General features: G+C 39.5%; 1 protein-coding gene across 1 annotated transcript in view; it reads right to left on the reverse strand.

The window, feature by feature from the left end:
* The window catches only part of PDE7B (phosphodiesterase 7B), a gene marked incomplete at both ends in the record, with an annotated part of 160,824 nt that overhangs the window by 9,520 nt on the left and 139,136 nt on the right, over window positions 1-12,168 (reverse strand). Inside the window, 5 exons of the mRNA XM_079550719.1 lie at window positions 2,313-2,444; window positions 4,247-4,347; window positions 5,977-6,072; window positions 8,135-8,198; window positions 8,717-8,868. Of these exons, the coding sequence (XP_079406845.1) occupies window positions 2,313-2,444; window positions 4,247-4,347; window positions 5,977-6,072; window positions 8,135-8,198; window positions 8,717-8,868 (545 nt within the window). The remainder of the gene's footprint in view (window positions 1-2,312; window positions 2,445-4,246; window positions 4,348-5,976; window positions 6,073-8,134; window positions 8,199-8,716; window positions 8,869-12,168) is intronic.

Below are 12,168 nucleotides of genomic sequence, written 5' to 3' on the forward strand. Positions count from 1 at the left end.
CTGTGCTCTGACCAAGGAAAAAATAAGGGATGCCCCTGCATGCCTGCTGCAGCTGTTTTGAGCTAAGCTATTGCTACTGGGTTGTCTGCATTTCTCTTCTGTCATACTATCAACATAAACATGGAAAGATTGCTGGGTCAAGAATGCAGAGCAAGCATATCTGTGAAAAGATTACGCTGGGCTTGCTGAATTAAAATATGGCATAAAGTTAATTTCAAATCAAAACACTGTAGATGCACGTGTGTAATACCCATCTTTTCTTGTGTTTATAGGGAGATTTCTCCCTTCTGTTCTCCTGCCTGCTCTCAGCTACAAGCAGAACTCCAACAGAAGTGTTTTGCATTTTGTTTTTGTCTCTGTACCTCTTGGCAGTGGCTGCTCTCAGCCACCTGCACAGAGCAGAGCACACTGGGGGGCCCTCTGCCCACCTTGTCAGACCTCAGTTCTCCCTCTGAAGCACGGCTCATCAAATGCTTTACCTGCGTGGAGAGAGGCGCTTGTTTCCTTTTCTCTCTGGCTGGCTCACAGCTGAGTTTGAGAGACTGTCAGCCTCTGCTCTGCCTCTACTTTTACTGTGCTGGCATGGAGCACTCCTGAGCTCTATATGGAAACCTGTTTGCCTGACATTTGGTCACACTGAAGGAGAGCCAAAGCACGACTTAGCATGTAGGCATCCAAGCACATCCTTGCATCGAACTAATAGTTACCCAAAGGAAAAAAAAAGTCAGGGATTCAATCCAGATTTCCATTTCTGTAAATTCCCGCTCTTTGCCTGCTGCTATTTGAGAACTTAAAGCCAGTACAGCATCCAGTATCCCATATTTAAAGTACATGGAGCAGGGAAAAGGAAAGGTCAACTTAACATGTGACAAGTGAGCATGAAGTCATATGACACCCCTGTTAAATGCAGGCAGCCAGAATCCCTGAAGCTGTTGCCAACAATTAGGAGTCAGCTATTCCACCTAGGTACACTCTACTGCCTTATTAAGCCTAATTGCCATTAGTTATCTGATCACTTAGGCTGGAGGGGAGATAATCCAAGCAGGGAGAAAATCCATGTGATGGCTTGCAGGCTGGTGTTTTTAGCTCCGATCTCTAGAGGTTACTTTCCCACACTTTTTTAAAATTATTTTTTGAGAAATTATCAGTAGCAGAGATTTATTTTAAAAGCAGAATGTTAGGAAGTCTCTGTCACAAATACTGCCTAAAAACTAGAGGACTGCCCTAACAAAAACTTCAGGACTATGGCAAAATCTCCAATCTGTGACAGGGCCAGTCATAAAGGTTGGAGTCTTTCAGCATCAGCGTGTTCTAGCTGGGAATCCCAGGGCCCAGCTTCTTTCTGTGTCTCAGGGCACAAGGACAATTGAACATACCACCAATTTCTTACGTTAAACTCAAATGTTGCTTGGGTAGGGCAAAACAACAGATAACCTCTTGACATATACAAAGCAAGTCACAGCAAACTCTTGATTTCTATTTTCACAGAAACACAGCTATTAATGAGTCTTCCTCAGTTAGATTAATTTTTAACTTAGAATATTCTATTTCTGATACCTTCTTACAAAGGCTGAAGTCGACTCTTCTGAAGGATAGAAATCCCTACATCCCTACAATCACCATTTAATTACTATGAATTACATTTAGTGAAACCAAAATGATTTATGGCATCGCTCAAGTCTATAAATACAGAGATGTACATATACCATACACATGCAAGCAAAGATAGCCTGATTATACATAAATGACAACTGCAGATAAAATGCAGTAACTGACATGGGCCAAAGGTTTAAACAGGTTCAGAAAAGACCACAGAAAACAGTGGAGGATGGGTTCATTGATGGTCATTGACCCATCAGTGAGCTGTACTTTCATTTCAGGGAGCCTTCCACTACTGCTTGTTGGAGTAGAGAGGATAACTACCAGGTGAGAGACAATACTGTATTTATCCCAGGCATCTGTTTCTCTCTGGTATCTTTTAGTGGTTGCTCTCAGAAACAGGACACTGGTCTAGACAGTCTGTGGCATGACCTATGGTGGCTGCTTTAAAGTCCTTTCCTTATACCTCTGGGATGTTTGTGTAAATATCTACAACTCTTCCTTTGTTTTTTTAATCTTGTTTTTTTTTTTTTTTTTTTTTTTTTAAGTTGCTGCATTCATTAGTTGTTCCATTTTCCTAGAGTCACGTGAAGCAAAAGTTCCCTTTAACATGCCAATTTAAGACATCCTTGCTGTTTACGTGCTTGCTCAAGAAAAAAAGAAATACAAACTGACACCATTGTACCTATTATCAACCTGGTAAGTATTTTTACCTGGTACAGACTGGCAAGGTGGTGTTTCGTTTTGATCAGAAATGGCTGGTTGACCCCTGGATGATCCACATCGTGAGCTGCAGCAGCCAGCAGTCCAAGCATGATGTCCGATGGGGTGAGGAAGCTGGCAAGCTGAATCACATATTAATCACAACAAGAAAGCAAACAATAAACACTTACCCTGGCCTCATCCCTCCCTTTTGGCAGACAAACAAACCAGCTGACTACATGGAACTGCTCAGTTTTGTACACAGACATCAAAAACAAAATAAACTAATAAACTGAGAACAACCTTTTCGAGGTGACTATTGAACAAATATCTACAAAGAATCAGACTATGTTAACGTTACTACAATCTGTATTTCTCATCTTTTTGTTGTTTATAGCAATATATGGATTGTTATACAGGTTTTTGAGAGGTTTTAAACTAAAAGATTCAGTTTAAAATAGTAAGTACACCAGCAGGCCAGTGTGTGTTAGTATCCTCGCTCATTATTTAACAACACCAACAACACATCATGCTTCACTTTTCTGGAACAGCATTATGCTTAAAATGCAGTGCTTACAAATTTTTGAAATTTCAAAATGGGCCATTAGATTATGTCAGATCAGATGCTGGTATTTTATAGAAGAGTATTATTTAATTTTCCAACTTCAGACATACAAATCTGAAAAAACCACCCAGACTTTTTCTACTATGTAGTTTATTATTCAGAAGCAAATTGTGTTGTCACTGGAAAAAAAAAAAAAAAGAAAACCAAAAGACTTAGTATCTAATGTTTCTGAGAGTGAGTTAGTTATTACTAGTGTGATGAGTGTGTACAGTCTATGATACGAAAGAAGCATGCTGGGATGAGGAATTAACAAGTTTCGTACAGAGATGGATGCTGGCCGTCCTCTGCACTTTTTGTCAGGAGAGACTTGCAGATCTTGCAGGAGATGGAAGTGAAGGAAAACTGAGGCTTCCTCCTGTCCTCACAATTTTTATATTCTGGTCAAAACATTTGCTAATTCTAGCATAATTTTGTTTTGTTTAAGTCAGGTCAGGAAAGATTAGTTATGCTTTTATACTGTGGCTCAGCATTATTTAGGAGGCCTACAGGAAAGCTGGGGATGAACTTTTTATAAGGGCGTGTAGTGACAGGAAAAGGGGAAATCATTTTTAACTGGAAGAGGTTTTTAGACAAGATATTAGGAAGAAATTCTTTACTGTGAGGGTGGTGAGACACTGGAACAGGTTGCCCAGAAAAGTTGTGGATGCCTCTCTCTGGAAGCAATCAATGCCAGGCTGGATGGGGCTGTGAGCAACCTGGTCTAAAGAGAGGTGTCTCTGCCTATAGCCTATGGTCTAGGGGACTAGATGATCTTAAGGGTTCCTTCCAACCTAAACCATTCTATGATTCTATGATTACAGTATTAAAGTGCCTTCCAATAATGCATTAAATAACATCATAATTTGTCTAATTCTCATTTTGTGAGGGCTTACTGCAACATTTAAGAAGCTGCTGCTGGCTCATGTAGAGGACACCCTTTCAACAAGACCAGTCAAAGGGATTGTATGCCCACTTTTGGTGTTCCACTGCCAAATTTAGTGTGTTGAAATACTGACATGAGGGCTGATGCCCTGAAGTGACCGAGGCATGGGCGGGCACTGCCTTCTACTGGCACTGCTGGGAGGACTGCCACATCAGGTGGATGGTTGGTGACACTGTCACAGCAAAACTTGCCAGAGCTCATACAACAGCACCTAGACACATAATTCACAGGAGGGGAGGTGACTTGAGTAGCTTGTTTGAAATCGTAAGCTGACTTCAAGTTTGCAATAATTTTCTGCTATCTAAAAAATAGTACTTAAGTGTTTGCTTTTTTTAATCCTGGAAAAGCAACTTTGAGCATTATCTGAAAGCAACGTCAATGTGAAAGGCTGTCCTTACCTTAGGCTCCCTTAGATAGCAGTGCATAGCCTGCGTGACGTCAGCAGCGTGGACAGCATTGTGGTAAGGATTCTGGCTGTGGTAATCTTCTTGAACCATAACTGGAAAACAAAACAGAACACAAAGATCCTTTTGTCTCTGAATTCCATGACCACAACTGGGAACTGGGTTTAAAATACAATTTGAGGTTTTGCCTTCAGCTGCCTAAGGAGTTTCTTCAAATACCTGTAACTTAGACTGGTGCTCTTATTGCGATACCTTCAGAAAAAAAAAAAAAAAAAAAATGCATGAAAGGATTTGTGAGGCCCATGGGGATACACTTGGTCTAGTTCATAAATCAACTCTTTCTTGCCTTAGTGAAGGCTCTCATTCAGGAGTAAAACAAACAAGGAAGAAAGGCAAACTTATCCACAACGGAGTGTAATTATTTAGGCTGCTGTCACGGGGGAGTAATATGTCATTACGGCAGTACAGTCTGATTTACAGCAGCAGGAGGAGAGGCCCTCACATCCTGGCACCATTTGCTGTTTGAGGACTACAGTCCAAGGCATTCCTACAGAGAATTAAAAGATACTGCATTTGCGTATTTGAAGAAAGATCTCCTGTGACAGCCACATCTGTGCTTCCATTTTAAAATACTAGTCTCTCCTCCTGTTTCAGTTTGTGGAACTGGAAGAGTTCCATCTGAATGCATCCCTGTTAACTCTCATTTGCACTAGCACAGAAGACCACTGAGGTTTGTACTTCACGTTCACCTGCTCTTTGCAGCAATGCCTGCATCATTTTGGGGCAATGCAACTCAAATGGTAGAAGTTGCATGTGCCCTCACCCAAAATGCTCTTCTTCACACCATCAAATTTATCAAACAGATAAAATTACCACAGTGCTTGTTTCCAGCCTGGGCTACATCAAAGCAAATCCCAGCCTACACATTGTTTTCAGTTAATCGGAAGTTATAGTGAGTAACCCTTTATACCCTCCGTGCTTCAGCTCTCATTAACTGAATATTCACCTCATGTCAGGCCACAGCAGCTAGAATAGCCAGGGAGATCTGTCTCCACATCAGAGGAAAGACTTCCAGAAGTAATTGGTGCATTTTTTTTTAAGAGATCCTGCCTTTGAAACTCTATCTGACACTCAGAAAAAACAGCATTCAGCTGCATTCAAAACATAATGCAGAAAGCAATTGATTTTGGCCAATTCCTTCCTTTGGTTCACAAACAGCATGGGGCTAATATTTCTGTTGGCAGTAACAGCAGCAGGGGCTTTCATCAACACTGTTCAGTGTAGACAGCTTGATATAATTTGTTAAATTTTGCACTTAAGCTTTTAACTGCCCTGGGTCTCAGTGGTCTATTAGTGAAATAATGCTGCTGTACCACAATTGTATTGTGCACGGGTAGGTCTTGCAATGCACATCTGTCTGTGTGGGCCTCCTCTGCCTGCCACATCTCTGCATGACATTTTTCTAAATCATCAGTGCAACTGTGGTACTGAGATGCTTAAGTCCAATACAGAGTCTTTTAAGACACTCAACTGACCTAACAAGTATTGAATTGAGACCCCCTACTGCCTGTTAATTGTACCCTAGTAGATATCACAGAAATATTTGAAGTAATTAAAACAACATTGTGATTTTGCACAGATATGCAGAACAAGCCAATGCCTTTTTTGAGGCTCTATTTAAGCTGCAACCTGCATTTAATGATGATTTAAAGGTGAGCACTTACCTAAAAACCTATGCAATGTAACCATATCTAGCTGGAAATGGTGAATAAGTCCATGCACATTGAAGAGGTGACAAAGCAGTGTTACGAGACTGTTTCCTAAAAGCAGAGAGGAACAGCTTAGATTGCTTTAAACGTGTAGTTATCAACCAAGACTAAAAAAGTTGGTAGTTTCCTTTTACTTGGTTCCTATCACCTTAGTTCCCAACACATTGGCTTAGATGATACTCATATACTCAATAATAGCTTATATATATTATTCTCTTGCACAAACAAGACTTGACAGTTTGTCTGTGTCAGTGAAATGCTATTCTGGTGTCCCACTGCATCTGCTATTTCAGTTAGACACAGAAGGCCAATCGATCCACTGGAAATCTTCTGACAGGATTGTCTGTAAACCACACCATCTTCATAATCCAAGTTCCCTCCAGAAATGACAGGAAAGAGCAAATGGCTTTTTTGCCATTTTGGCTTGCCATACTGTACAAATCGATTACTTAATGAGAATTCTGTAGCTTGTAAATTGAAGCTTTTGATTTTATACATGACTGTGAAACACGTACGTAATGCACACAGCTAGCTCAGCTGCAAGTGCATCTCACAATGATGCGGACACAAAAATGAGTTACTGATTTATGATCTCAAGTCCCACTTGGTAATGTTGGTCTGACTGTGAATTTCATAGCAGGAACACTGACAAAACTGAGCCTAACTATATATCAAACTATATTATATGATCAATTATACGTACACACAGTGCTTAGAAAAGCTTGCGCTGTGTAATTCAATGCCAACGTTTACAGAACGGTTAGAAAAAAACACCTAACAAACCAACCCATACAAAATAAAAACAATGTCTGAAGGGAGTCTTTTCTCATTTAACGTAACTCAGGAAAGAAAACAAACATATGGACATGGAGGCTTACTTGGCCTTGACTACTGAACAGAGGCATAGAAAGGTGATTTGGAAGAAATGTTTTTATTTCCCTTGCCATTTGCAGTTCTTTCCACTCTTCCCTGACAGTTGCTCAGCCAAATTACCCTCTAAACCAGCTTTCCCACATTTTCTGCCACAGCCAAACTACTTAGATTGGGAGCAAGGACTGGGGGATCTCATTCCTAAAAGCAATACAGAAAGGCCAAAGGTGTGATTGTGACCTCTTCAGCAGCTGCCCAACCCACATTCACTGCACAGATATTACTTGGCACATGCTAGTACAGGCACATATTTAAAATCATACAATCATTAAGGTTGGAAAAGATCTCCAAGGTCATCCAGCCCAACTGCCCACCTACCATCAATATTGTCTACTGAACCATGTCCTTTAGTACCATATCTCCTAGATTCTTGAACACCTCCAGAAATGGTGACTCCATCTCCTCTGTAGGCAGCCTGTTCCAAAGCCTGACCACTCTTTCGGAGAAGTTTTTCCTAATATCCAGCCTTTATCTCCCCTGGTGCAAGTTGAGGCCATTCTCTCTAGTCCTATCACTAGTTACATGGGAGAAGAGGCCAACCTCCACCTTGTTACAATGTCCTTTTGGGCAGTTGTAGTAGAGTGCAATAAGATCTCCCCTAAGCCTTCCCTTCTCTAGACCGAACACCCCCAGTTCCCTCAGCTGCTCCTCACAAGACTTGTGTTCCAGATTCCTCACCAGCTTTGATGCCCTTCTCTGGACATGCTCCAGTTTCACTGAGTTTTAACACCTTACATACTTTTCCTATTTTAGTCTATCCAGATTGTTGACCCAAAGTAAAGGTATTTTTGGTTAAAGGCATTATCAACTGATCTACTCATGTATCTAATTGGCCTGTTTTAAAGTTGCTTTGGAGTTTCCTACATAAAGGAAACTGAAACACTTCCTTAAAACTAATAAATAATTCATAATAAGCAAAACGTGACTATAAAAAATATAACAGATTACATTAACACACAAAAAAAACAACCCACACTTTAAATGTTTTCCAGTAGTTATGAACATTCTGGTAAAAGCTTGAAAAGATCAAGGATATGATTTTAAGAGGAGCTAATTGTGTCCAAGTCTCTTCAGTAACGTAAACTGGAAAATTTAGTAAAACATTAGTTGGACATTTTTAAGATAGTCATATATAAGATACCCTAACTAGATACATATTTTTCTTACCATTACAAGTACTTACCATTTGTCAAGCGGTCAAACAAGAAAATGTCAAAATCCCATGTTCCCACTTTGGATAGCATATGCTAGAAAAACAAATACAAAAAGAAGTTAGTATGTCAAACTGCAAAGTAGATTGAAATCATTATTCCATATTGAAGTTGCAGGAACCAATTACCCGATTAAAGTTTTGCTCAGGAAAGCTATAGAGATGTATTTGAAATACCAAAGTTTAAGAACCAAATTTAGCTGTATTATGAGGACTGCTTAGAACGATTCAGACAGAGTCAACAAGGCTGGAAAAGATCTCCAATATTATCCAGTCCAACTGTCCACCTATCACCAACATTTCCCACTGAACCATGTCCCTTAGTACATCTTGTAGTTTCTTCATCACCTCCAGGGATGGCGATTCCACCACCTCTGTGGGCAGCCCGTTCCAGTGCCTGACCACTCCTCTGGAGAAGATTTTTCTAAAATCCAACCTGAATCTTCCTTGGTGCAACTTGAGGCCATTCCCACGTTTTCTTATATGAACAATGAAACAAAACTTACACTCCTTGGAATATTTTAAGATGCGTAGAGATCTGGAGACCCATCTTACCCGTGCTTGCCCAAGGTAGTCCTCATCCAGCAGGTACAGAGAGGCCTGTGGTATGATTCCACGGAGTAACCGGGATGCATGGAAATACCTCTGAAAACTTAACAGTCTTTTCACCTTTTTCTTGGTGCCAATTTCCCCTGAGAGTGTTGTATCTACAAAAAGCAATCAGTACAGAAACCATGAAGACCAAGATCAAGGACAACATTCTCAATTATTTATTAGAGAGACACAGCAAAAAATTTGCTATAATGAGTCAGAAGTGATAACATTCATGCTTCTTGCCAGCCCTCATGAAGGGGAAACATTCAAATTCCTATACCTCAGCGTAATACATTTGTTTAGTTCAGAAAAGAAATACATCCCAGTAAACAGAGTAGTAATATAGGAGTTGGAAGGTCTGAGTTCAAGACACTGCCACAGGCTTTAACGTGATCCAAGCTAAATCACCATGGGAGGAATATATCATGTAACTGTGGAGGGGTTAATAGGTAGGCAAATTAGACAGGACTGGCACAGCAGCATGATTGGTCTCTTGCAAAAAAACAGAAGTAATGTTTCGTGATCCATAGTAAAATGGAAAGCTTCTTGCAGGCAAACAGACAGGGAACTTCTCTCCACAAGTGGAGCTTATAAGAAGTTAACAGCACTTCTTTATACTGGGCAGACTCCAAGCAGACACCGGTGGCCTTATGCACAGCATTTGCAATACAGCAATTTGCAACAAAAGCGTGACACCAAGAGAGAATTCAAAATATGGCCTGAGAGCACAAATGCATGACTCAGTTTTGGAAAAGGGCAGAAAAAAGAAGAAGCAAGAGTAGGTTAACAGCCCCACTGCATTACACTTTCCATATACCACAGCAAACTATAAATGAAGGAAATGTCCTTTTCCCACTTGGGATGTAAACACAGGTAATTCCTTCCCTTTTTAGTTATACAAAAGAATACGTTCCTCCAAGTCAGCATCCAGATAATTTTAGGAAACGTGTGGCTAAGTATGCCACACACCAAAAAAAAAAAAAGGAAAAAAAAAGAAAAACGAATAAAAAGGGTAGCTCTTGTACAGTGATTAAATCTGTCATTAGTGTAATTAAATTACCGCTAAGAAGAGAGCACTATGCAGGCCTCCTAAAGCTGGCAGTGACCTAAGTCATTCCATCTGAATTTTTAACAGAACCTCATGCACAACTGGAATGTTTGCATTTTGCAGTCAGGTCTAAGTTTTGGAAAAAGAGGCAGTTGTTAGAAGGTTGTAAGAAAGATATGACAGCTTTGTTGATGGGAGGAACCTTGCAAGAAATTGATAGTTAAGCACTCCTTTTAGAAAACAGTAATGCTGGCTCATGTTAAGCTTTTCATCTATCAAGACCCCCAGATTCTTCTCCACGGGGCTGCTCATTTGTTCTGTTGTGAAATTAAAATATTATTTGGATATTGCTTTTATGTGTTTTATCATTCCAATAGTTTTTTTCTGATAAGTTCTGATTAGTTTTTTTTTTCCTTTCATTTTTTTTTTAACCTTAGATGGTTCAATATTTGGATTTCTCCAGGAGCAGATGTGAGCACTTACTGTAGCAAATTTCTTCTTTATATAATCCAACAGTTCTCAAACAACATAGTTACGGAGTGATAGAAAGTCAGTAATCACCAAATACTTAAAATAACTTAGGAGGTATTTTCTTAGACTTGTAAGGCACGGATTTGTGCCAAACACTCCACTAAGTTTTAATAACAAAAAAACCCACACAAAATAGCTTTATTACAACTTGGAAAAAGCAGGAATGCTAACAGTAACAATGCCACTGCTACCAGCCTGGAGTTAGATTTTCAGGTATGATGTGCCAATACCTTCCTGAGCTGTTACACGTTTTAAATGCTGAAACATCACGGCCTACTGAAAGGGTAATTAACATATATACATTGCAGCAGTTATCCAGTCACAACTATATGTCTGGCAGGCTCCTGTCTTTGCATTTTGTTTCACTTACTGCTTCTAAGAAGTTGCTGGCATTGAGTTTATTTCCTAGATAGTAAAACACTCTTAAAATCATTATGTTTTTTTGTTTTTTTTTTTTTTTAATCTGTGTCAGCTGTTTTTTGACTTCCCAATTTCCCTAAGTCTATCTTTGCCCCACACCTGCCACTGTTTAAAATTCAGATACAGAATTCCTACAGATGGATGATCTTAGAGCTGATGGTCTGGGCAGTCCCAACAAGCAGAAATACACTTGAAGAACTTTGTGTTCTATCCGCTGGATTACCTGGCTGTTTCAGCAGCACAGACAACACTACCAAAACACTCACACATCAGGTAGAAATAAAACATTTGTTATTGTGAAAAATTTTCCAGATTGAACCATCAAATTTGTTGCTGATGCTATGTCATGCTGTTTCACAGATGTATCATGGGTCTCAACTGAAACACAAGCTACGGAGACAGCAGACAGCACCTCTGAAACGGAACCTGCTTCAGATAAACATTATGTTACATGCAAAATACTATGCAAATAAAGGTCACCTACAACAATCTGTTGCCCTGCACATCTACTCTTATGAGAAAAAATTCACACTATTCAAATGTATTTTCAAACTGGGCTCTTGACAGAAGTGCCCAAATGCTGCATCGCAGTCTATCAACATGCAGACTTTGGATGCTGTCTTAAAGTATTTAGCGTTAAAAGCATGTCCTTTAGGTCATTCCAATAACAACTGATTTGTCTATGAGTCATGGGACTTGTCAAATGATTACTATAGGCTTTACTGGGTTACTGTATCATCCTGAGCAACATGCCTCATTATGATGCAACACTCAACTATTACCATCTCATCAACATTCGCTCTTTCTCCTCCTCTCATCAGTGTTAAAAACATAACCACGTGAGAAAAAAAAGATCAAAAAGAGTCAAAAGCAAAGCAGCTCAGAGCAAATGCTGAGATTTTGCCTTCAGCTCAAAACCAAGCCAGAATCTCCCAACAGCATAGAGCCATTCCTGGCGCATGGGATCCGCCACCTGACACAAAAATCAAGACACAGTTTTAAGATGAAGTGAATGATGTGAATGACAGAGCTGCACATTGAGCATACCATCTCCTAATTGGCAATAGTAAATTTCAATTTAAGTTCTAAGCACAAACTTTTGATGATCACACCTGATGTAAGTCATACAATGACTTGAAAAGATAAAAAGTTACTGGCAGATATATTTCTAGTTAGATTAAAATGAATTACACATAAATTAATCAAAAATATCTTTCTAGATATCAAAATGACAATTGTGGAATTCAGGGTACTAAAATGCATGCTATAATATCTGTCTAAAGAGAACAAACTGTAAGGCTCATGTGGGAAGAATTTAGTAATTACATGCAATTTTGAAATTAACATGAAAGGCGAGCAAGAATATCTTTTGTTTATACCCATAAAACTTCCCTTGAGAATTGTGTTTAATCAC

The sequence above is a fragment of the Tetrao urogallus genome (assembly GCF_951394365.1).
Source record: "Tetrao urogallus genome assembly, chromosome: 2".
NCBI lineage: Eukaryota > Metazoa > Chordata > Aves > Galliformes > Phasianidae > Tetrao > Tetrao urogallus.